General features: G+C 44.9%; 1 protein-coding gene across 1 annotated transcript; it reads left to right on the top strand.

The window, feature by feature from the left end:
• Positions 1 to 32: 32 nt before the first annotated feature.
• Mlc1 (Myosin light chain alkali) lies at positions 33 to 14,645 on the top strand. The gene is made up of 6 exons (XM_084607395.1): positions 33 to 168; positions 270 to 297; positions 7,006 to 7,146; positions 7,906 to 8,073; positions 11,137 to 11,223; positions 14,124 to 14,645. The coding sequence occupies exons 1-6, from the start codon at positions 166 to 168 to the stop codon at positions 14,177 to 14,179; spliced, it is 483 nt and encodes a 160-aa protein (XP_084463521.1). The 5' UTR covers positions 33 to 165; the 3' UTR covers positions 14,180 to 14,645.
• The last annotated feature ends 7,801 nt before the right edge of the window (positions 14,646 to 22,446 follow it).

Below are 22,446 nucleotides of genomic sequence, written 5' to 3'. Positions count from 1 at the left end.
GGGAGGAGCGAGCGATGGAAACAGAAGAGAGCAAAAATAACCGCTCTGGTGGCGCCGCCGCGCGGCGGGCCATATAAGCAACTCTAAAGTTTGCTCTTCCACATCACTTCGCGATCCGGACCAGGACGAGGAGCATCTTCTCGTAGGAACACCCAGAAGAACAAAATGGTGCGTCCCTGCATTTCTGCCCCGAGATTTGGATACTTCGACACTCCGCTGCTGGCGGCAACGAGCCTAACTTCTCGGCATTTTTTTTCCTCCGATTTCAGGCGGACCTCAAGCCCAATGAAGTCGAACGTGAGTAGCCACATTTTATGCATGTTCTCCGTTTCAAAGGCAATTTCAGCGTGACAGGAAAATTACGTGTAAAATTTATAAACGACTAAACCAGAAAGTTAATTTTGGCGCAGGTAATTTATATCGTTTAGCTTGGAGTGCAAGGATAAGCGCTGCAACCATCGGAAAAGCGACTGGCTTTTGAGAGAAGTAAAGGAAAGTTTTGCGAAAATTTACAGAGGAGGACGCAGGGTTTTTACACCTGCCCTTGAATGAGCACAATTTCAAGCATATTATACTCCTTTTAAAGAATGCTCAGAGCGCGCTTCTCGACTGCCCCTCAAGAAGACAACCTAAATATAGATTGGTTTCGGTTACTCGATACCCGGGACTCTTCATAGATATATATATATTTTACCTTTCTCGAAACATTACGACTGTTCATTAATAAAACTGTTTAACTATTTCAATTTTGATATCTAAACTTCACCGAATTTTGAAAGTTGTTTTCCGCTGCAAAATAAAAACAATTCACGGATGCCTCCACCGAACGGCTGTGAGCGCACTTAAACATAACACTTCGCATGCTCTTTGCTGCATTGACCACCAGTGTCAACAGCTTTACGTTTGACAAATTAGAAATTGTGACTTTTAAATCTGGACGAAAGCAGAATTAAGGACCAGCTTTCTCGAAGTCGTCGGATTCTACTCACAGCACTGGCAATAAGCGTAGACAGAGTGCAGACGATTCTAGATGAAAAAGATGGCTGGATGTTTCCACCTCCGAACAGTTCAGGATTATTTATTATTGTTAAATATTTGATATTTGTTTCACGAATGGTTCCTCTATTTTTTATAACAACTGCATGCAGCGCGCTCCCAATCGGTGCCATGTTACATAATCGTCCGTCGAGTCATGTACAAAGGAATGCTTGGACGGCCGACTCAAACTTATTTCCTCGCTGTTGTTTTCGTACTTATGGTTGCAAAAAAAAAAGAAAAAAAAATATGTAGCAAGCAGAGGCGTCTTTCAGCTCGCTGGAAATGCTCAAGCGTAAACGACGAGTCGACAAGGATTTTAATCACCCTTACTTGGTCAGATGGGTGCTGTAGGCGCTGTAAAAGGCGGTCCCATTCCACTGATGCTTGATCCTTCACAACAACGTTGTAATTAATGACCTATTTTATTGACGGTAAAATATTTTAACAGGAGTCTGGAAAACAGAGTTGGTTGCCTCTTAGAAACATGTACGGTCGTTGAGTCAGACGTCCTTGCCGCCATGTTGGGGGTCACAGTTCACCGGAGCGCAGCCTCGCTGGCTAAGATTTTTCAGGTTACGACACCACAAATAAACCAAGAGCACGGAATAAGGGTGCTGAACCTGAATTTGAGTTTTGTGCGTACCTTTCGATAGCGGAGTATCATGTATACCATGTTTTCAGTATAGTTCACGTTTCCAGAATTTGGTAGATCTTGTAGCTTGATGGCACAGTAATGACCTGTAGTGTACTAGAAAATACTAATTTGGAATGAAAGACAAAAGTTTGTTTCTTGCTTTATTTCAGGTATTTAATTAAGCTAACGAGTGTATGTTATTTGTAGGCCGTATTATATATAATTCTTACTCCCTGCCATGTGTTCCGATCAATAAGGCAATTTCCGATGAACGATATGGAAGTTTTGTATCTGGTTACTTACTTGTAAAAAGCTAAACGAAATAATGTAGCTAAACAACAGGTCACCTGCATTCACACGCTACAGCTAACGCGAAAACTACCTGTTTCACCGGCACGCCTCGATTTACGCTGTGTATGAACCCTGCCTTCAGGCTCATTGTCTGGGAAATTCGGTGCCGCAGTTTGTATCTAGCGATATGAATATCTACCATGAGAATATGTGAGTAGTCCTAGAATTTAGTTCTTATACGTTTCATGCGCTGTTCCGAGCTGCGTTGATCAAGAAATGCTAAAATGTATCTCCCCTGTATTAAAAGAACGCCGAGTGCATTGGACGCACAAGTTCAGGAAAGGAATTAGTCTACTGCCCATACACGTGGAGGGGCATGATAAATTTTATTGTTATTTTCTAGTGGAGGGGGATTGATAAATCTAAATAATTAGTATCATCACAGGCCGATTGGGAAGATTCCGATTCCTTAGACGCGTCTTATCTTTCCTTAAGAACTCGGGCATTCGTTGCATGCACGCACACGGTCCTCAGACAAGCACACAAAGATTTTTCTGAACTAAACCTTGCGATATTTTTATAAGGCGCTTGACGGAAGAAGCCTAAAGTGGTAAGTATAGAAATCAAAGCAGTAAGATTATTGTGCTTAATGGGATGTCCGATTCAAATTTTGGTGGGTTTGGCACAGCAGTGAGGAATGAAAAAAAAAAAAAAAGCCGTTGCTCTTGTTGAATTAAACTTGCGAATAAAACGCGTAAAACCCGCGTTTACTGTAATGACTAAAGCATCGAATTCAGGGAGAAAGCGCCAGCTAAAGTACTCTATATAGCTTAACGCGAACGCGCCCGCTCTTATGGCAGGAATGGTTTATAAGACTAACTCCATCAGCATCATTTTTATCGGTAGAATGTGTCTAGAGAGTCCTTGCGCTCTTTCGCATCTTGATGTTTTATGAGGTTTTGATGTATGATGTGCTAGTTATAACCAGTATTTTCGTATTCCCAAGCAGGATGTTGTATGTAACTGCACTTGCATTCTCTAACTATACCACACGATGATGTGGGCTTCAAGGTAAACGTTGAAAGAGTGCGGGACCAATGCTATGCGAGCACTTCAACGTCTCATATGTTCTATGCTAACAACTCGATGAAAACTGCCACGAAAGCATCAAACTCCATTTCAAAAGTTGCATGCGAGGTGCTGATTCACTTTGCTTCTGGCGAGTTATTGGTCAGCCCCTGCTTTTGAGCAGAATTGTTTGTTACAGTCGCCGAGAGGCGCTGCTCTGAAAAAAAAAAAAAACATGTCATGCCTTTTCTGAACAGAAAACGTTACTACCGAATCAGCATCCATCAGAGTAGCGATTTTATGGCCCCCTAGATACCGATGTGCTATCCCAGCTAAAGGTAATGGTCGCTCGTCACGGCACAAAAAATGCAACAAGAGAGTTCTGGGGTGAGACAACAGTCACGCGTTACGAGGCTGCGGTGATGCCAGCTCTCACAACCAAAGTAAAAAAAAAAAAAAAAAAAGGAAGATTGTTGTGAAAGGAAGGGGAATGCTGCGGGATGCCGGGACTAAACTGGCGGTACGTGTCGTCAGAATAGTTCTGCCTACCCTCAACAGAATGAAATAAGCGCGATGGCAAACTATTCGATATAAGCGGTACTTCGTTAAAACGAATCAGAAGACTACAGAACATAATGGAATGTTCTTTCGGAAGAAGCGATGGTACACATGGAAGAATTATACGATGCACAAGCTTAATTGTCTCAACAGTATCTTTTCCTGGGCTAGTTGGTGCGACATTGTGTTTAACCAAAGGAAAAAGACAGCGCTAAATGTTAGACAGAACACACAGAAAGACGAACGGGACAGTCTTTCTGTGTGTTCTGTCTAACTCCTCGATCCTATTTTATAATCCTCTGAAACTAAGCAGGCTGCAACAATATAAAAAAGAATGAAAATTCTGCGTCCGCGCTCGTCTCGTAAGTGAACTGAACGTAAAACGCGTCACGCCACGCCGCATTCCCCAACGGGAAGGCGTGACCGGACAGATTCCGCTGTCGGCGCGTACGGCGCCCAAGATGGCTTTTGCCCGCAGCTCCGGAGGAGGGCTCGGCCTTTTGTCGGACGGGGCAGGGCCCCCTAAATTTGGCGCCGGGCCTGGGCGCCGGCAAAGCAGGCAACGGGAGCCCGGTTCCTATTTCGGGAGGCGCGCCAGGCTCCGACGTCGCGGCTGCCGCCGACGCTGGGGCCGACTCCGCTGCGATGAGCGCCGCCTCGGCGGCGAGGGCCATTTAAGGCTGCACGGCCCGTGGCCTGCCTGGGCCGCTGGTTCAGCAACGCTGCCTTCGCGCCTCCTCGCTGTCGCGACCGCACTCTCTTTCTTGCGCTTCTTTCGCTTTTACACGTTTGTTGTTGAATAAGTGTCGCTGAATCTTGAGCCGCAGGTGCCGCCTTAACTGCAGGTGCAAGGAATCAAGAAATTACTCCTTCTTACTTACTACTAGTATGAATTTTGTGGAGTGTCTTTTTCGCGTGTGGTCACGTACGCTCTGTATAGATGGCCGAGGGCAGCGATGGCACTCTAGCGGTGTTAAAACATTTCCCCCTCCTCCGCTCTGTCCCCTTTCTCTATATTTTTCCGCGCTCATCAAGTTGCGGTCAGCTCCAAAGAGACTGCACATGCAGTTTTCTGTTTTCAGTTCCCCCCGCCGCTCCACCGCCTTTAGGTTCGAGCCCAAGATAGACAATGCAGATTACTGCCTCGAAATGCAGCAGCGCCTCGCACTCCCTGTTACGCGGATCTTGCCCACTCGGGTTCTTGTCTTTAGCTAGGAACCCTGGCTCACACGTAAATGTTTTCATTGGCAGCGCCTACACTACTCCCGATGAACGTGTCAGTGAGCTGGCAAAGCTCCACATAGAGCTTGCATTCAGATCGTAGAAAAGTCTGCTTTACTGGAAGCCCGGCCATCTTCCCCCAAGAAAGGTTGATAAGTGCTCAGAAAGCTGACACCGCTTCTGAGTCATCGAAGAAGCACAGGTTTAGGGAAAACGCGGGCAAAAAAAAAAAAAAAAAAAAGCGTCCACTCTTGAACTCCACAGTCGCACTGGGGTGCTTTACGAACTGGCGTCGCAGATGAAATTAACTTCATTGGTTCTTCGGTTACTGGGGATGCTTATATGAAAGGACCTTTGATGGACACCATACTATGGGCTGGTGGGTGATTCACTTTAGACAGTTTGAACCCGGGGGGCCTGTTGCATGTGTCATCCAGTTGTATGCAGCACTTGAATGCCGGACAGATGGAGCAGCTGAGTGATCGTTTTAGTGAATGAAGTAGGTAAATGCCAATAATTCGCTTCATCTACTCTCCCCCCCCCCTCCCTCCCCAAAGAGAAACAAACAAACGAACGAAAACGCACTGGTTCAGCATTGACGCTGAGGATTTCTCATGTCAGGACAGACTGTGTTATTGTATAGCCACGAAATTAAATGGGGATGGGGGAGGCAAGCTACGCTCGGTGTTATTCCCCATTGCTGACGGGATTTTTATTATGCTTTATTAATTAATTACCACTGCGTTTTTTAAACGAACGACAAATGGTTTCTCGTCACGATTTACGCAATAAAACTTCCAGCGCTTCTTGTACTTTCAGTGACGGTTCACTTTGGATTCACGCATATGGTACACTAACACCGCAAGGTAATCGGCGCGGTCTGACAGCAAGCAAGAGCGCTGATGCAGTTTCTGCAGTGACATAGCAGTACGATACGCTAATAGCAGTGTCTTTTATTCATTCATTCATTCATTCTTGAAAACACGTCACATGGTCGATACGTCCGATTACAGAGCAGGACACAGTCAACACATGTTCAAATGGACGTGATTAACGAAACATTTGTTTGTTTGTTTTTTACCGCTGTTTAAGTATGGCTTTACAATGCATATGTAGTGTGTATAGACAGACTTGACATATCTTCTAGCAGAGAAACTGCTTGGCTGTTCAGACTTTGCGAACATCTTTTTTGTATGAAGGCTCTATAGCTTAATTCAGCCTGCTAGAGATCTCATGGTCGTCATCATTATTAGCACGTTTTTGTAGCAAGTCTAGCCATCTCCTTTGACATGGAGTTTTATTATGAGGCAACTGGAAATATTGTAAGACACTGTTATGAAAATACTGAACGTAGTGGTCTAATATTCCTATGCACCAAAGCATTTCGTTCAAAGTTGTTTTTCGCTCGCATCGAATGTAGTTAAGACGGCCCATACAAAGTCAACTGGCAACGTTTATGACTACAGAAGAATCGTTAGCAGCAAAAAACTACGAGCGTCCCGTCCCGATGGGAGATCTCTTGAGATATTTATTTTTATACTGGAATTTTATGTGCGCTCATAGACAATTTCTCGTGCATGCTCCTATCGATCTCCAGTTCTAGTTCCCACCAGAGAAAGCCTCGGCCGGTCCATGTGACAGCACTTATCGTAACTTCACATCTCTTCCTAACCGTTTACTGCTGCGAGCTCAATGGCTTCACGATTTTGAGACAAAAGAAAAAAGAACCGTGTTTTAACTCCGCGTAAACTGATTAGGACGCGCGAAAGCCTTGAGAGACTGACACAGAGTTTGGCAAAGTGTTAGACGTCTTTATTGCAAGTAATACAATTGGATTTACATACGTCGCCGGTTCGAATCTCTATCGCGAACTAGCTTCCAATGTGACTAGCAGATGGATGCTAATTGGGAAGCGAATCGGTGTGGCACCACCCTGAACACTGCACAAATAACTATTGTGCCAGAATTTTCACACGAAAGAGGGCAATTGGCGCGCCAGAGTCGGGTGAGGGTTCCTGCCGAAGGGGTTTGTGTTGTGCATGCTATCGTCCCACCCACCTCTTCGGTGGCTCGTCAACGGCTGGCGTCATTGTTGCAATGTCAACCACCGAGGCACAAGCGATATTTTTACTCGCCTCTGTCGAGCGTACGAGTCATTTCTCACTAATAAAAAAGAAAAAAAAATGCATGTGCAGAGGCTCGTGAGCACTTCGAGATCTACGACATGTGTGCCGAGGGCAAGGTGGACTGCGCCGATCTGGGATCCCTGCTGAGGTCCCTCGACCTGCGCCCCACGAACGCCACAGTCGAGAAGAACGGAGGCTGCGCCAAGAAGGGTAATATGCGCACTTATTCAGTCGCGCACCAGCTTTGACTAGGAAGCGTAAGATCACTGACCGCCAGCGCCTGGCGAGAGGAGATGCATGATCGTGTTATGAGACGATGTGACCGCTGTTTTTTTTTTTTCTTTTTTTTTTGCGAGTAAAGCGCCACAAAAGATGAATACAAGCGAATCACACGAGACAAAGCCTTTGAGTTCGTCCTTTGTAACGTTTTATTTGTTAAAAGAAAATCAGGCATCAGCTACTCCAGCCTCAAGTTTTACCTATCATTTTTGCAGTCAGATGTATCGGATAAGCGAGCTGCGATGTCTTCCAGGAGTATAAATGTGATAAGAGAGCTTAAGACTCGCTTCTGGGAAATTTTAATGGCTGTACGAAATCAGTGTAGCCAGGGATTACCGAAGTAGCAGTGTGTTCTTCTGAAAAGTACAGAAAACAAAAATGTCTAATCATCGGTTCATCGTGATTAAGGGGCTGATTTAAAACATGTCCTTTTAAGTGGAACAGTTTTCATCGAAAAACAGTATTGCCCCACCCAACCCTTTTCTCAACCAAAACGAGTTCAAGAAAGGCACCCCGAAAATACTCTCCCCTGTTCCACCCCACCCTACCCTAAACGCTCAAGTATAAGAATAGTGATTAGCAGCTCGGCGTCTCAAGAATCACGTTGAAAGTAGCATCGCCTAGAGAGTTGTGCCCACGTGTCTTGACTGAAGGCCTACATAATTATGGTGCGCTTCTTCCCTCGTGCAGGCGAGAAGAAGATCACGCTGGAGGAGTTCCTGCCCATCTACAGCCAGATCAAGAAGGACAAGGACATGGGCACACACGCCGACTTCCTCGAGGGCCTCAAGGTCTACGACAAGGCCGAGAACGGACAGATGCTCGAGGCCGAGCTGGCACACGTGCTGCTCTCCCTGGGTGCGTCTCCTCACTTCCCTAAAATCCGACGGGAAACGCATTAGGGAACGTCCGAACATTGTTTGGCACCTAATGCCCTGCTGCGAAAGATATAGAATGGCTAGCTGAATATGAATACTGAGTTCTTCCACGTGAATTGCCGTAATTGCACTTGCATTCTGCAAAATCTTTGAAACGCGTTGGCCTAGCACGCTCAAAGGGTACATGAAAAGTTTTGAAAATGACTACAAAAAGTTCGCGTATTCTCTAGAGGAATGGCCAATAAATGTTCATGCCACGTACAAGTTTTTAAAGCGAGCCGATAACTTACAAATCATTTAAAAAATTTCCAATTTTGCCCATCTCGGCGACCGTCAAGTGCCGGCAAGGTCGATTGATTCGAAGCGCTAGTGGCGAGCTCCGACGCGAATCCTGCCAAATGACGTCACTCGCGGGGTGCTGCCATTGGCTTACCAAGAACCGATACTCGTGGAAGAAACGGACGAAGGAGAGATGGCCAAGGAGGGGTACGGCGAGTTGTAGCCAGAGCATCACCGGCTGGAGATGGCCGCGCGTCATACAGTGGGGCGGGGGAGCGCGCGACCAGAAAAGAAAGTAAACAACCGGCCCGGGTGAATCATTCAGGGCTGCTAGTAGTGCTGGCCCGCAATCGTTGTTTCTTTTTTCCGGCTCGTTCTGGCGTGTGAGTAGAGTCAGAAAACGAAAAAGGGCCAGTTTCAGCCTCCAATGCATCTTGCAGAACATTCTTGCGGGAGAATGATGGACGACTCAATCGCTATGAATATTTATTTCCCTATAGCCTCGGTCTTATTTCAAGCCCCTTTAAAGCTTTGAGCAATGGGCTTTTAGAGAGCAACGCTTAGGTGCCCGTTCATGGATTGAGCGGCGTCGGCGTAACCGGGTCCCACCTGTGATATGGTGGCCAAGGAGGCCACCCTATCACGGGTGGGGCTGACCAACATGGTGGGACTGGCGTCCTGCATCATCATCAGAAACAGGCGTCTCGGACAGTCTGGTTAATGGCAGCGCGGCAATCCTGAGGGCCCGCTTATCGCTATCGCATAAGTGTGCATACATTGCATGGGATATGGTGCCACGGGTGTCCACCTTATTGCAACTGGCAAAGACCAACCTGGTGCCCAATATCCCTCTCGGCTTCGGGAAACCTTTCATTGTCATTCTTAACACGGACGTCTGGGACAGTTCGGTGAACGAGGGGTCATTAAAGCTATCGCGTTCTGCTCTTAAAAGCAAGAACTTAAGTGTCCCCCCAAATTTTGTTGCACTATCCAGTCGAATAACACAAAAAAAAAAAAAAAAAGGAGAAAGAAGAAACCGGTACAAGCATACAGACCTTTGCATCGGGCGAGGGAGTTGTCGAAATTCCTCCTCTCTGGACAGTCGGAAAACGGTTTCGCTGCAGTTTCCACAGTGCTTGCACGCGGTGAACACGACTGTCCAGTAAACAATATGGCAGCGACCAGAGAGCACAAATGGCTTTTTTTTTTTTTTTTTTTTTTTTTTTTTTTTGCGTTCAAAAACATAGCGCTAATACAGTACTCCATAGAACCACTGAGGAGCCTGCAAGTTTAATTGAGCCGTCATTTTCGTTTTATTTTTCCATAAAGTTTCTCCGATTTACCGCTAGCTGTTGCTGCCACAACTGGAAGCTCGGACTGCATTGTAGGACTGTACCACTGGCAGAAAGGAAGCATGGTTCTCGCTGTCATGCTGCTGACGACGGATTCAGAAGCCAGTTTTTTTGCGACGTGATTAGCTGCGCTTAATGACAATCAATCAATCAATCAATCAATCAATCAATCAATCAATCAATCAATCAATCAATCAATCAATCAATCAATTTTTATTTAATGTGCGCAGGAACAACCATGTGGTCTTCGTGCTGCAGCACAAATAAAAAAATGAAAAAAAAAATGAAAATGCACACACAAGTTTTATACACACAGATAGAACACAAAAGAAGAAACAAATAACACATGAAATGAAACTGAGACGAAAAGTGTCACGGAAAGAAAGAAATCAGTGAGTAGCATGTCTTATATACACAGTGAGAGAATTGTTGAGCGCATCAGGAGAGAAAAAAACACAACGATAGATAGGAAAAAACAACAAGTAACTGACATTGATTATAGTAACATATAAATATACATAAAATAAACAACCATTCCAGGCGCAACATAATAATAATAATAATAATAATAATAATAATAATAATAATAATAATAATAATAATAATAATAATAATAATAATAATAATAATAATAATAATAATAATAATAATAATAATAATAATAATAATTCCGCATTACCGAGTTTCATATTCGTCCGTCGGATATGCAGAAGTTGTGTACTCATTCAATTGCGCGATTCACTTGCCGATTAATGAACAAACATTTCTTTTTTTTTAAGCGCCATAATAATGAACGATGTGTCCTTGCAGGAAATTCCGACCGAAACTTATTAAAACAGGAGCAAATGGGACGGGAAAGAAAAGGAAAGAACCAAATTGGCTCCGTATTCGAACTGAAATGCTTTGCCATTGGGAAATAGTCTTTCACAGCACTGTTACCGGGCATGTCTTTATTTTTCTTGCCACATGTTCATTTAACCTGCGGCATGCATCGTACTGCTTTCAGTACATGTTTAGTTTTTCGCCATGCGGTGAAACTGAATTTCGTTGTCTAATATATGCGCTTTTCCTTCATTGCGGACGATAGCGAGACTTACGTAAAAACCATGGACCAGGGCATGGGGGTGCATGGTTTGGTACATGAGGGGCGAAGGAAGGCATCTTCCTATCGATCCAGCCATGTCGGAGCGCGACTTCGTTCAATTCGCGGGGAGAAAAGGAGAGCGATTCTTCAAAAAAAAAAAAAAAAAGAAAAGAAAGAAAGATTCTTTTGGTCCGCAACTTCATGCGTATGCATTTCTCGGTAAGACACCGTGTTAAAGAGGCGTGTCGTTGCAAGGTAACAGCGTTCCTGTATGCGTGCTTTCTTCTTTTGTAATAAATGTTTCTTGTTTGTGTTTGTTTTCCCGCAGGTGAGAGGTTGACTGATGCAGAAGTGGACGAGATCATGCAGTCTTGCGCAGGCACCGTCGACGAAGATGGGTTCATCAAGTACGAAAGTAAGCACCGCTTTTGAATCTATTCTAACAGTATTTCTGGAAGCTCGGGGAAGAGCCGCGGTGTCATTTAAATGTATTGGTTAAGTTTGCCACAAACAAAATAAACCATGAGAGTTTATTTTTGATGCAAAAATAAACTTTCAACTTCAACTTCAACCATTCACGGTTACCGGGCCCGTGCTCTATATAATTACTTGGGAGGCAATTTTTAAACACTACTAACTACGTCCGCACGCTCATTTCTACAACACGCGTCTCATTATATACAAAGAATAATTCTCTCTAGCTTCCGCGACTACTTGAATTCTTAACAGTGCAGGAGTTGTGTAATGTGAGGGACAACATGTTGACTACGATGCGGAATTCGCTTGTGACAAATACCACAAGCTAATGCTCGTCTCGGTTCGAAATAACATTCAGGGGAAACATTCGAGCATAATCTATCAGACACCTCACGCTTGTGGGCGTTTATCAACAAAAGAAAGGAATCAAACAGTTTTGAGGACAGCGCCGTACGTTAGCATACGCTTCCTAACAAGCTGAAATTTCTTTTCTGAAACGTAGTCACGCTGGGGAACAAAAAAAAAAAAAAAAAAAAAACGCAGAATCAAGCGGATACATCATTGGTCGGCATTCATTTCCACTGTTTATGCGACATGCAGGCTCTGTAAAATGCTCGATGCGTCCCCGGATCGAAATAATATTCAGAGCATTCATCTTGAGTACCATCTTTGCCAAAAGTAACCAGGCAGCAGGATCTGCTTCTCAGCCCTGTGGAAGTAAATTCGTTCTACATCTGCAGCTTTAAATATGGGAGAAATTAAGACCAGAGCCGGTCCTCACTTCTTAACGAGTTGTGATCATCTGAGAAAATGTAATGGCTTTAAAAGACAAGTAACAAGCAAAAAAATGCTGCCTGGTTACTTTTGGCAAAGACAGTACCTCCAGGGCATTTTGTTGCAAATATAGAGCGTTGATTAAATACTCGCTTATTTATTTACGTTTTGGCTGTGAAGGAAAATAAACAGACGGAGATGGGGTGGTCCACGTCCGTAGCAGTACGTCATTATATACTCTTTCGATATACACACGTATATTTTGTTGTGGGTGAAAAGAAACGAACGCGCGGAGTTCCGCTTTGTTAAATGTGTGCTATATTAATGCAATATGTCATGCACAGGGTTGCTTAGAGAACTCCTCAAAATAATATGCCTTTGAGCTTCTAACAGGGCATTTTCTCAAGGTCATTACAAGGTGAGGATGAAGCGCCGTGTGGAGGATATGAAACATATGCATGTCTCAGAAAATGGACTAAAAATCTAAAGATAGTGAGGCTCTTACACTCGGCGGGAGAAAAAAACAACAACTAACTACTGTATTCGCTAATATTTTATAATTTTGCTCAGCTCGCCTCAGCTTGGCGCCTCACATCTAACATACACATTTCCGCAGCGTGCGTGAGCGAACCGACGTCGAGACACCTCCGTTAGCCTCTATTGACTTGCGAGCGAAAAAATAAAAATAAAAAGGCGCGCTCAGGGAACTGTTCCGCCCTAGCTGCTCCCGGCTGATTGAATATGCAGCGCGCCTCTCGCTCAGATTGATGAGGGTGCGATCAATTATTATAGATCTTCAATACGAAGCTTGCCGCGATGCGCCTCACTCCTGCAGACCGAACAAAGGGAGTAACCAAGGAAACCAAACACACGCAGGAAGTTGGTCACAATAACATCCGCCAACACACATTAAACACCGGCACACGCGCGCGCTACAGGCGTAAGCAGGTGTCCTCCCATAGGAAGAAGGGTGGTATACAGGCATCATTGTGGTCGTGATAAATGAACACCTTGGCCCGTGGTCGTGACGTCGAAGTGGCTCGCAGGCCAATTATTCGCAATCGCTACGCACGACGCGTTTTCAGTGGCGAGGATATAGCAAGACCTCGCGCTCTCCGCTTCGTCTCTTCGGTTCTTACTTTAAACGCCTTCTATACGTGTCTTTCGTTATTAGGTGGGAGAACGTAGCTTATTTTATTGTTTTCGCTATGTAGACCACCTTCTCCAGAGACAAAGCAAAGACCTCGTAGCTAATACACGGGCGTGATACAGAAGGCTTATTACGTGAAAGTGAACGAAGCGTGATTTTAAAGTGAGCACCCTTTCTATACAGCAGTAATGCTTTCAGACGCCACTTTGTCGTTGCAGCCAGTTACATTGGACAGCTAGTGGCTTATCTGTACTTATAAAGTTGCGTCAGCGATCTGCGGATATACTAGAAGCGGTGCAGCCAGTTACATTGGACAGCTAGTGGCTGATCTGTACTTATAAAGTTGCGTCAGCGATCTGCGGATATACTAGAAGTGAGTTGGTGATGAAAACAGCACAGGAACTCGTTTTTGGTAACAAAGCGCGCTTCGTTCAAACATGGACCAGAAACGTTGACAGAAAAGTCGTCAAGGCTCGAGTTTTATAGGGTCGTCCGCTTCAAGTGAAACACGATCACTCGACCTGGCGGGGCAGTGAAGCTGAATGGCAGGCTATGCAAAGCACCACCGCCAGGTCGCACTGTGTTGCACCACTTTGGTTTCATATGCAACCGTGTGAGACGCAATGGGGCTTTGAAGAGAGTGACCGCGTGTTTCAGCTAAGACTGGACGACCCTGTACATGAATGTTATGTTTTATTTCACAGACATATACCCATCAACATTTCAACGGAGTCCGACGTTACAAATTCACTTTCTGTGGTAGTAAAGAAAAAGAAAAGGGAGGGGGGCGGGGGGGGAGAGAAAAGCATTAGCGGACGTTATATATATATCGATTCGTTTGCTGTCTCTGTACTGAAGCCACTTTGAAAGCAGAATTATATCGGCCTGCCTAATCCTTGCCGCGTCTTCTGCAGACTTTATCAAGAACGTTTTGGCTGGACCATTCCCCGAGGAGCAGAAGGACAAGTAAAGAACGAGCCAGTCGCGCCATCTCTCCTCTCCGCTTCTCTTCGCTCGACCCGTCTGTTTCCGTCCACATCAGCGGCGACTAGCTCGCCGCGTCCACTGCCTTTCAACGGCTGCGAACACGGCAGCGGCTGCTGGAAGAGTGCCATGGCCGTCCTGATCTTTGCTCACCTCTCCTCTCCTCTGATTGGCCGGGTTCGCGAACGTCACTGGTCCCTTCGGCGACTCACCACCCCCGAGACGCCGCGGCGGTCGGGAGCGCGAAGTGATCACCCGACGAAGGGAATGTGCTGAGAGAACCACTGACGACCGGGTCTCAATTTCGATTGCAATTGGAACGACACATACGCAACATATCGGGCATGTACAAATAAAAAAATCCCCAGACATTAACGACACGCGCCTTAGGTTCTATACGCCCTTTTGGAAAATAAAAAAAAAAGACGTGGTGCGCACTCTCTTGTAATATACCCTGCCCCTCTCCTGTGTCATTTTAATCCGTTCTAGAGGCCCACAAAGCTACTAGAGCAATGTTGGGATATCGAAGCCTTTGCGCTTGAACGCCGCGCTGTGGCATAACTTTGCAGAGCCAACTCTTTATTCCATCAATCCTCCGTTCCCTATGCCATGCTCCCTTCTTTCCCTTCTCCCAGAAAATATCGTGGTCGAAGCCATAAATGTGCCACATTTACTCTCACTTTGCCAACCGCTGCCACCTGGAGGTGCCCTGTTCAACCACACCACAGTGTAATAGTTAGGATTCAGTGACGCCATTGGACTGGCTGTATGCTTTATCGCTTTACATTAAACTCAATGAAATTCGGGAAGCGAAAAGAAAGCTTTTGGCTTGTCGAATGGTCTAGCCGGGCAGCAAAGGCTGCAGGAGCCCTGGACCCAATCACGGGCAGAGCTCTGCAAGACTTTGTGAAGCAAATAAATGTTTACTTTCTCTCTTTCAATGAACTTCCCTTTCCGCCGGAAATAACTCGTAATGACCGTCCATATGGAGTAAATGAGCCTCAGCGCTGACCATAAATTGGCCAGAGTCATGGCATTCGTGGCTTAAACGCGACGGTTCGATACGTCCGGATGTGCCTGACGGGAAATAATTTAGCGCGCCGGCTTTCGCTTCTCCATGTGTGTTTATATAAACATTGTGTGGTCAAGGTTAAAAAAGAAAGGAGCGAAGAGCTACGGTGGTGCAAAGGACGAGCGAATGGTACGAAGAGAATTACTACGACCTGAGCAAACTGCAAAAATATATATATATATATATATTTTTTTTTTTGCTGAAAGCAGCGCTCTGCCCAGACGCAACGGTGTAAGTTGCGCTTTAGATCAGCGCTAAGAAGAAGAAGAAGAAAAAAAAAAACAAAAACAAATGCGGAACAAAGAGAACAGTAACGGCAACTCAGCCGGGAGCTTTTTAGCCGGTCGGATATTCACTTGGCGCAGAGACGGATGTAAGACAAGGAACAAGCGGGCGCCCATACAAACACACACGCGCCGCTGAATTTCCCTCTTATCGGTCCCTTGTCTGGCGCCAGCTTTTCCGCCGCTTTACTTTATGCATGACAAGTGCACCAAGGGTATCAGATCACGAGGTCGACCGCAATGCCTCCTCGTGCGCTCCAGAAGAAGCAACTTCTACGGCTCTACTTTCAAACCATGGTTGCGTGGTACAATGCGTTTCTTTTGAGGTGCCATTTCACAGTCTCAATTGTACCGCGCAAGCGAATAAAAGAAGAAAAGTAAAGAAAGGGGCTGGACTGTACCTAATTTTACTCACCCAGCGCCGCGAGAAATGTGTATTGTGGAAAGAGAGCGGAATTGCAATTTTTCTACCCCTCTTGGTCTTGCCCGTCCAGGATGCATGCAAACATAAACAGTGATTGTAAAAAGCGACGAGAGCAGAAGAAGCCGTCATTTGACAGATTTAAAAGAATAAATTGATTTTCGGTGCTTTCTGTATGAGGTCATGCGCGTACTACCGCAGACGAAGGTTTGTGGAACTTATAGAGAACGATCGGTAACACAAGTGGCTGGCGATCTGTGCGTACCGTTAGCATGTCTGTTAACGATCGGAATAGAAGGCTTGACTGGTGCAGTGAAGTGTGCCCAACTCACTCTACGTACAATTTTGGAAAGAATACACAACATTTCTTTTTTTGTTTTGTTTTACATTTCACAACAAGCAAGTCCCACAGTTGCTTACTGGAGTCATATCTAAGGACGTTGCGCGTTCAGTAGAGCCTGCGTGCATCGGCGCTTTGATTTACAGGCGCACATACATTTTGCAAGTAGCGACGTCATCGTAGGAAGAAAAAGGCACGGCTGTTTGGAGGTCATTGTTAAGGGCACTTTTTGTTTCAGCATCAGCCTGTTCACTTCCATGGAGCCCGCAGTGAGCACGGATTCACTGAAACATTATCCTGTGGCCTTACAGTCGGGCAGATGTAAGGAGCTCCGTGATGTTGAGTGCCAGAGACTGGTAGGCGGTGTGGCGTACGAAATATTTCAAAATTTGGAATGCAGTCTTTGAGTCCGTAAATATACACCATTTCTGAGGTGGTTCCCCACATTGACAGGAATTGAATGCGTCATTTGTAAACTAATTCTAAATGAACTTAGTCTTGTTATTGGCGCGTTTTACCGCCCACCACGAGGTGACGGTGTTTTCGTTGAGAAACTAAATGAGTTCTTATGTACTACGAAAGCACAATCAAGTAATGTACTATTGGCTGGAGACTTTAACATGCCGCTCGTCAATTGGGACAAACAGTTTCCAGAGCCGCTCTGCACATCAGCCGAACTTCCTGTAGACATCGTACTTGATCACGATTTAACTCAATTAGTAAAGCAAGCAACGCGTATACAAAAGGATAAGAAATCCATTCTTGATCTTTTCTTCGTTAGTAACAGTGTCTTTCGTCGTGGTCCTCTACTTCAATACTTCGAAGGCATATCTGACCATGTTATAGTATCTTTAAACATTCCATTGCTTCTTCCGAAAAATAAAAAGAAAGAGGTTCGTGTTGTGCCAAACTTCTCGCGGGCTGATGATGTTGCAGTTTTAGACTTACTTAATATTTCATTCTCAGATTTTGTGGTTCTTTACGAATCCTGCGACTGCTCAGTAGAAAATCTCTGGGTTTTCTTTAAGAACCTTGCTCTGAATTGCATTTCGCGTTTTGTGCCTACTCGGGTAATTACCCTACGCGCCAGCAGCCCTTGGATGACGAGGGAACTTGTACGCATGGGACGAAAGATTAAGAGAGTTCGCAAAAAACTTCGGCGAAGCCAGTCGGCAGTTGATGCTGCTAAACTGTCTGATATGCGCTTGAACTTAAAACACAGTATCAAAAAGCAAAAGAGTATCACTTTAGCGTATCTATGAAAAACTTTCTTGTTTCGTCCCCTGCAAAGTTCTGGCGGCAGTTATCAAAGAAAAAGAAACCTGTGTACAGCGTTGTCGTTGACGGCGAACTGATTACTGATGCGACACAGATTGCTTCGTCTTTCAACCGTTTCTTTTGTACTGTGTTTACGCACGATGATGGTAGAAAGCCTCATTTTAACTCAGCTTGTCCGCCTGTTACTGATGTTTCTGTAACTGAAGAAGGTGTTTTCTCTCTGCTTCTCAGTTGTGACGCAAAAAAGACGCCGGGAATTGATGACATACCAAATACGTTTCTTGTGAGATATGCCGAATGGTGTTCCAAGTACTTAACGCTCATATTTAAGAAGTCTCTGTTAAACGCCGAGCTCCCGGAGGACTGGAAGCACGGAAAAATTATTCCTATTCCCAAAACTGAAAATTCATCTCTACTTAGCTCATATAGGCCAATATCTTTACTGTGTACTTCTTCAAAAATACTTGAACATATACTTTTTGGGCATATATCAGCCTTCCTGGAAACCAATCGCGTAATTGACGACCGGCAACACGGTTTTCGCAAAGGCTTCTCTACAGTGACCCAACTTCTAGAGACGATGCAGGATTTTGCCGCAGCCATTGATAACCAGTGTCAAATTGATGTCATTTTTTTAGATTTCGAAAAAGCATTTGACCGGGTCTCACACAGAAAGTTCTTGCTAAAGCTAAATACTATCTTTAAAAACGATCTACTGTTGACGTGGATACAAGCATATCTATCGTCTCGATATCAGTCCATATCAATCGGCAATGCATGTTCGAGCCCAGCTTTGGTAAGCTCCGGTATCCCACAAGGCTCAGTACTTGGGCCATTGTTCTTTTTAATTTTTATAAATGACATTGTTAAAGAAATTCCTGTAAAAATCAAGCTGTTTGCCGACGATTGTGTATTATATCATGAAATACGAACGCCTGCTGACCAGCTTCTTCTTAATGACGCCTTGGCTAAAATTCATGATTGGTGCTCAACGTGGCAGATGAGTATTAATACTAAAAAAACAGTTTCAATGTCTATTACGCGGAAGAAGCGGCCGTTAAGTTTTGCCTATACTATTAATAACCATCCCCTGTCTACCGTGGACAGCTACAAGTACTTGGGATTAACGATTAGCTCTGACCTACGGTGGAACAAACACATTTCTAATATTAAAAATAAAGCTATGAAAAAACTTGGCTTTTTAAGAAGATCTCTCCGGTACTCTACGCAGGAAATTAGGTTACTAGCTTACAAAACTTTTATCCGACCTGTTTTAGAATACGCCTCTGTTGTGTGGGACCCTTATACTAAAGAAAACATTAAAACACTCGAAAATATTCAAAGAAAGTCAGTGCGATTTATTTATAATTCATACACCTGGCAGACGTCCCCTACCATGCTACTTGAGAAAGCAAATTTGGATTCTTTGCAGCTCAGGAGATACCGCGAGAGGCTTAAATATATGTTCATGATTGTTCACAACAAATTAGGAATTAACAGCAGCAAGTACATTGAGCTCGTCCCGGGTCGTTCGACACGATCCTACCATTCTTTAAAAGTGAAGGAATACTCATGCCGCACTGAAACATACAAGAATTCTTTCTTCCCCCGTACTGTGCGGGAATGGAATGTCCTCAAAGCGAATATTGTAGAGGCTTCTACTGTGGGGTCATTTACGGAGTCGCTTAGGAATTCGTAACAATTTTGCAGCATTCAACATTTTCATTTTATTTCCCCAGTGCTCATTTTGACGCCAGGCGTCGTCTAATATTGTATAATGTTGTTTCTTTCGGTATTGTGTGCCGAGTTGCGTGTACCTCAGGGAGGTTTTCTTTTTGTCAAAGTGTATTTTACACCCACTCCTGCTTAAGGCTTTGCAATAAAGCCAGCAGTCTTCTGTAAATAAATAAATAAATATATGTAGCGAACAGATTCCTGAAGGGCTACAAGTTCAGCAGTGGTTGGCGTGGAAGTATGCCCCAAAAGCAAATGGAGAGTCGTTCTTACGAACTGTATGAATAATGCTACGACAGCTTACTGGTCTCAGCCAGACGCCCGACACATCCCCCTAAAAAGACTCGATCGAACATTGAAATTTTATGTTCCCCGTGATATTCCGCGTCATCAGGCATGCTTGCTACATAAACTTCGTTTAAACGTGGCTTTCACGCGCAGGTACTTGCATTTATTTGGACAGGCGGACTATCCGGATGGTTCAACTTGTGGCATCACATAGACTGTGGACCATAAATGATTGGTGTGCCCAGTGTATGCGCGGGAAAGAAATGTGCTAGCCGTTTCTTTGAAGTGTTTAGACAAGAGGCCTCTGTCGGAGGAGATGCTGCTGGGCGCTTGGCGTACAATGCGTAGGGTATTCGGGCAGTGCGGATTCTTTGCATTTTTTTTTTTTTTGTGCGACACGGGATTTGACTCTCGCTTGTAACGAAAGTTGCCGGGCCTATATATATTTTCATATGCCTTCTGCCACATCGTAACCCACCATGTTCCTCTTTCTTCTCCCCTTTCCCAGTGCAGAGTAGCAATCCAGAGTTTAATCATTCTGGCCAACCTATCTGCCTTTTCTACCAATAAACCCATCTATAATGACGTCGTCGACCTTCACCTCGCTTGGAGGGCAGAGACAGGGATTTCTTATGGCACATGTCATCGCGCTGCCCTCATCGTGCGGGCCATGGTTTGTGATTTGCAGGTTTACCGTGCCAAAGCGATCCGGGCTATGAGAGACGCCGTAGTGGAGTGCTCCGGAAATTTTGACACTTGGGCTTCTTTAACGTGCACTAACTTCGTAGAGCACACGGGCCCCTCGCTTTTCGCCTCCACCGAAAAGCGGCCGCCGTGATTTGATCCCGAGACTCCTTGGGTTCAATAGTCGAGCGCCTTAACGACTGAGCCACCGCGGGGGGCTCCTGAGTGTCATGAAAATGTTTGTAATAAGAATTACTCATTAGTATACATCTTATAAAATGCCATAATGCTGCAAAGGAAAGCTATATATTCCCATAAACAGCTAAGTCGGTAGAGCGACTGCCCCGCATAGCAGTGTTCTCTGGTTCAATCCTCGGACCAGGACGAGTTTTTAAGCAGCGAAGTTTCTGTGAAGACTGCATAGCTTTCCCGTGGGTGGATGCTAACGAGTAATTACTCCATCATTACGAACCTTCTTTACGTTGGCGGATTCCTCCAGACATAGAAATGTTTTTCTCGGAAAAACATTAACGCACGGGTAGTCCCATTGTGTATAGCGTTGTACCACTATTGCATTCATAATTTGGAATACCACCATTGCTCGAAGGTTTGTTCCTGCGTTGGTAGAAGTTACTTTGGTTCTGTTTAATGGGGGCTTAACGTCCCATTGTGAAATGGCTATTATGAAGCTGTAATTGAGGGCTCCGTAGTGATTTGGATCACCTGGATCCCTGAACGCGTACTGATGACCGTACAGTACACGAGGGCCCTGTGTTTCGCCTCCATCGAAGCGAGCCCGCTGCGGCCGGATTCGAACTCGTGTGCTCGGGCTCATCAGTAGGGCGCACTGGCCACTGAACCACCGCAGCGCAGCGTTTACAAAAAAGTGTCGATGTTAATCTCGAAGTGGCTAATGGTACTGCCTGCCTAAACCTCTGCAGATATCTTCGCTTAGACGAGTAGCCTAAATGATCGACGCCGGTGTTCCTTTAAACTACCAATACAGTTCGGCGCATACTTTTCATCTTGACAAGGAGCGTCACTTCGCCTCCTGTGAAGGAAAAGATTGACATCAACTACCAGCACCGCTAAAGATGTTATACAAAAAATTGCGTCATGAATGCGTACATGATTAGCGCATTGTTTCTCTGCGACATCGCCTGCTTTATTTCCTGGATCCCCAGATGTGATGTTAACCGTGAGCGCGTGTGTATCCCTCGTGCAAGTGGATCCAGCTGTGAATTATTTACTTGCTGCTTTGGGACATTAAGCCCCGTAAACCAAACCAAACGTATGGAGGACACTGGCTCCTATGCAACCGCTAAAGATATTTTCCGATACTTTTACATGCGGCTCATCTACAGCCGGATTTTGCAACGCCTGCATGGCTGTTGAGGTTTCGACTGAGTCAAATGATTTATTGTAGTCTATAAACGCTAAATATGTGTAAGGGTTGACATCATATGATATCTCAAGAAAAACCACGCGAAACAAGGGCTAACAGTGCTAGCGCACGATAATTCGTGATTAGTCTCAAGCTAAATCACCCGCTCTTTTTCCTTATTTTTCCACTATGGCTATGTATAATATTCCTTGCGAGTGAACGGTTGGTAGTCGAACCAAACACTTCCAGGTTGTTGCTCTAAGGGGCAGACACGCAGGTCGCGGTTGCATGTGCGTCCCAAACTCCGCTTATGTTATGCATTGCAAATACTTATTTTTTTATTATTATTATTTTTTTTTGCGTTCTAGAGGGCACATGATCGAAAGCCGAAATCGGGAGCAGTGGTATTCGCTGTTATTCCATAATACAGTCTCGGCTGTCACATTGTCGGTTTTGTGTTCGACTGGTACTTACACCAGCGCCTTAGGAAACGCTTTTCGTAGCGGAATAGTTATGAATCCTTACCCTGATACATTCGGCCCTTGTCCTGAGCCTCTCAAAAGGATGAAAAGTATTAAGATTTGGGGCCATAGTAAGGAACGACCACGTCATAAATCTACATCTAACGAACCGGTCAATTAGCCCTGGTCCTATTGGTCGATTCTCACCGGTGGACATATAAGTCAATAAGAGATGGCCGGCGGCAGGTTTGAGACGTTTTTGTGATGGAATCATGCTGCCATCGTTGCGTAATTTGGTCGCTGATCG

This window comes from Amblyomma maculatum, chromosome 6 (genome assembly GCF_055883805.1).
Source record: "Amblyomma maculatum isolate TAMU_Amacu chromosome 6, ASM5588380v1, whole genome shotgun sequence".
Taxonomy (NCBI): Eukaryota; Metazoa; Arthropoda; class Arachnida; order Ixodida; family Ixodidae; genus Amblyomma; species Amblyomma maculatum.
Note: the sequence above shows the minus strand (reverse complement) of the source record. Positions and strands in the feature narration are given on the sequence as shown.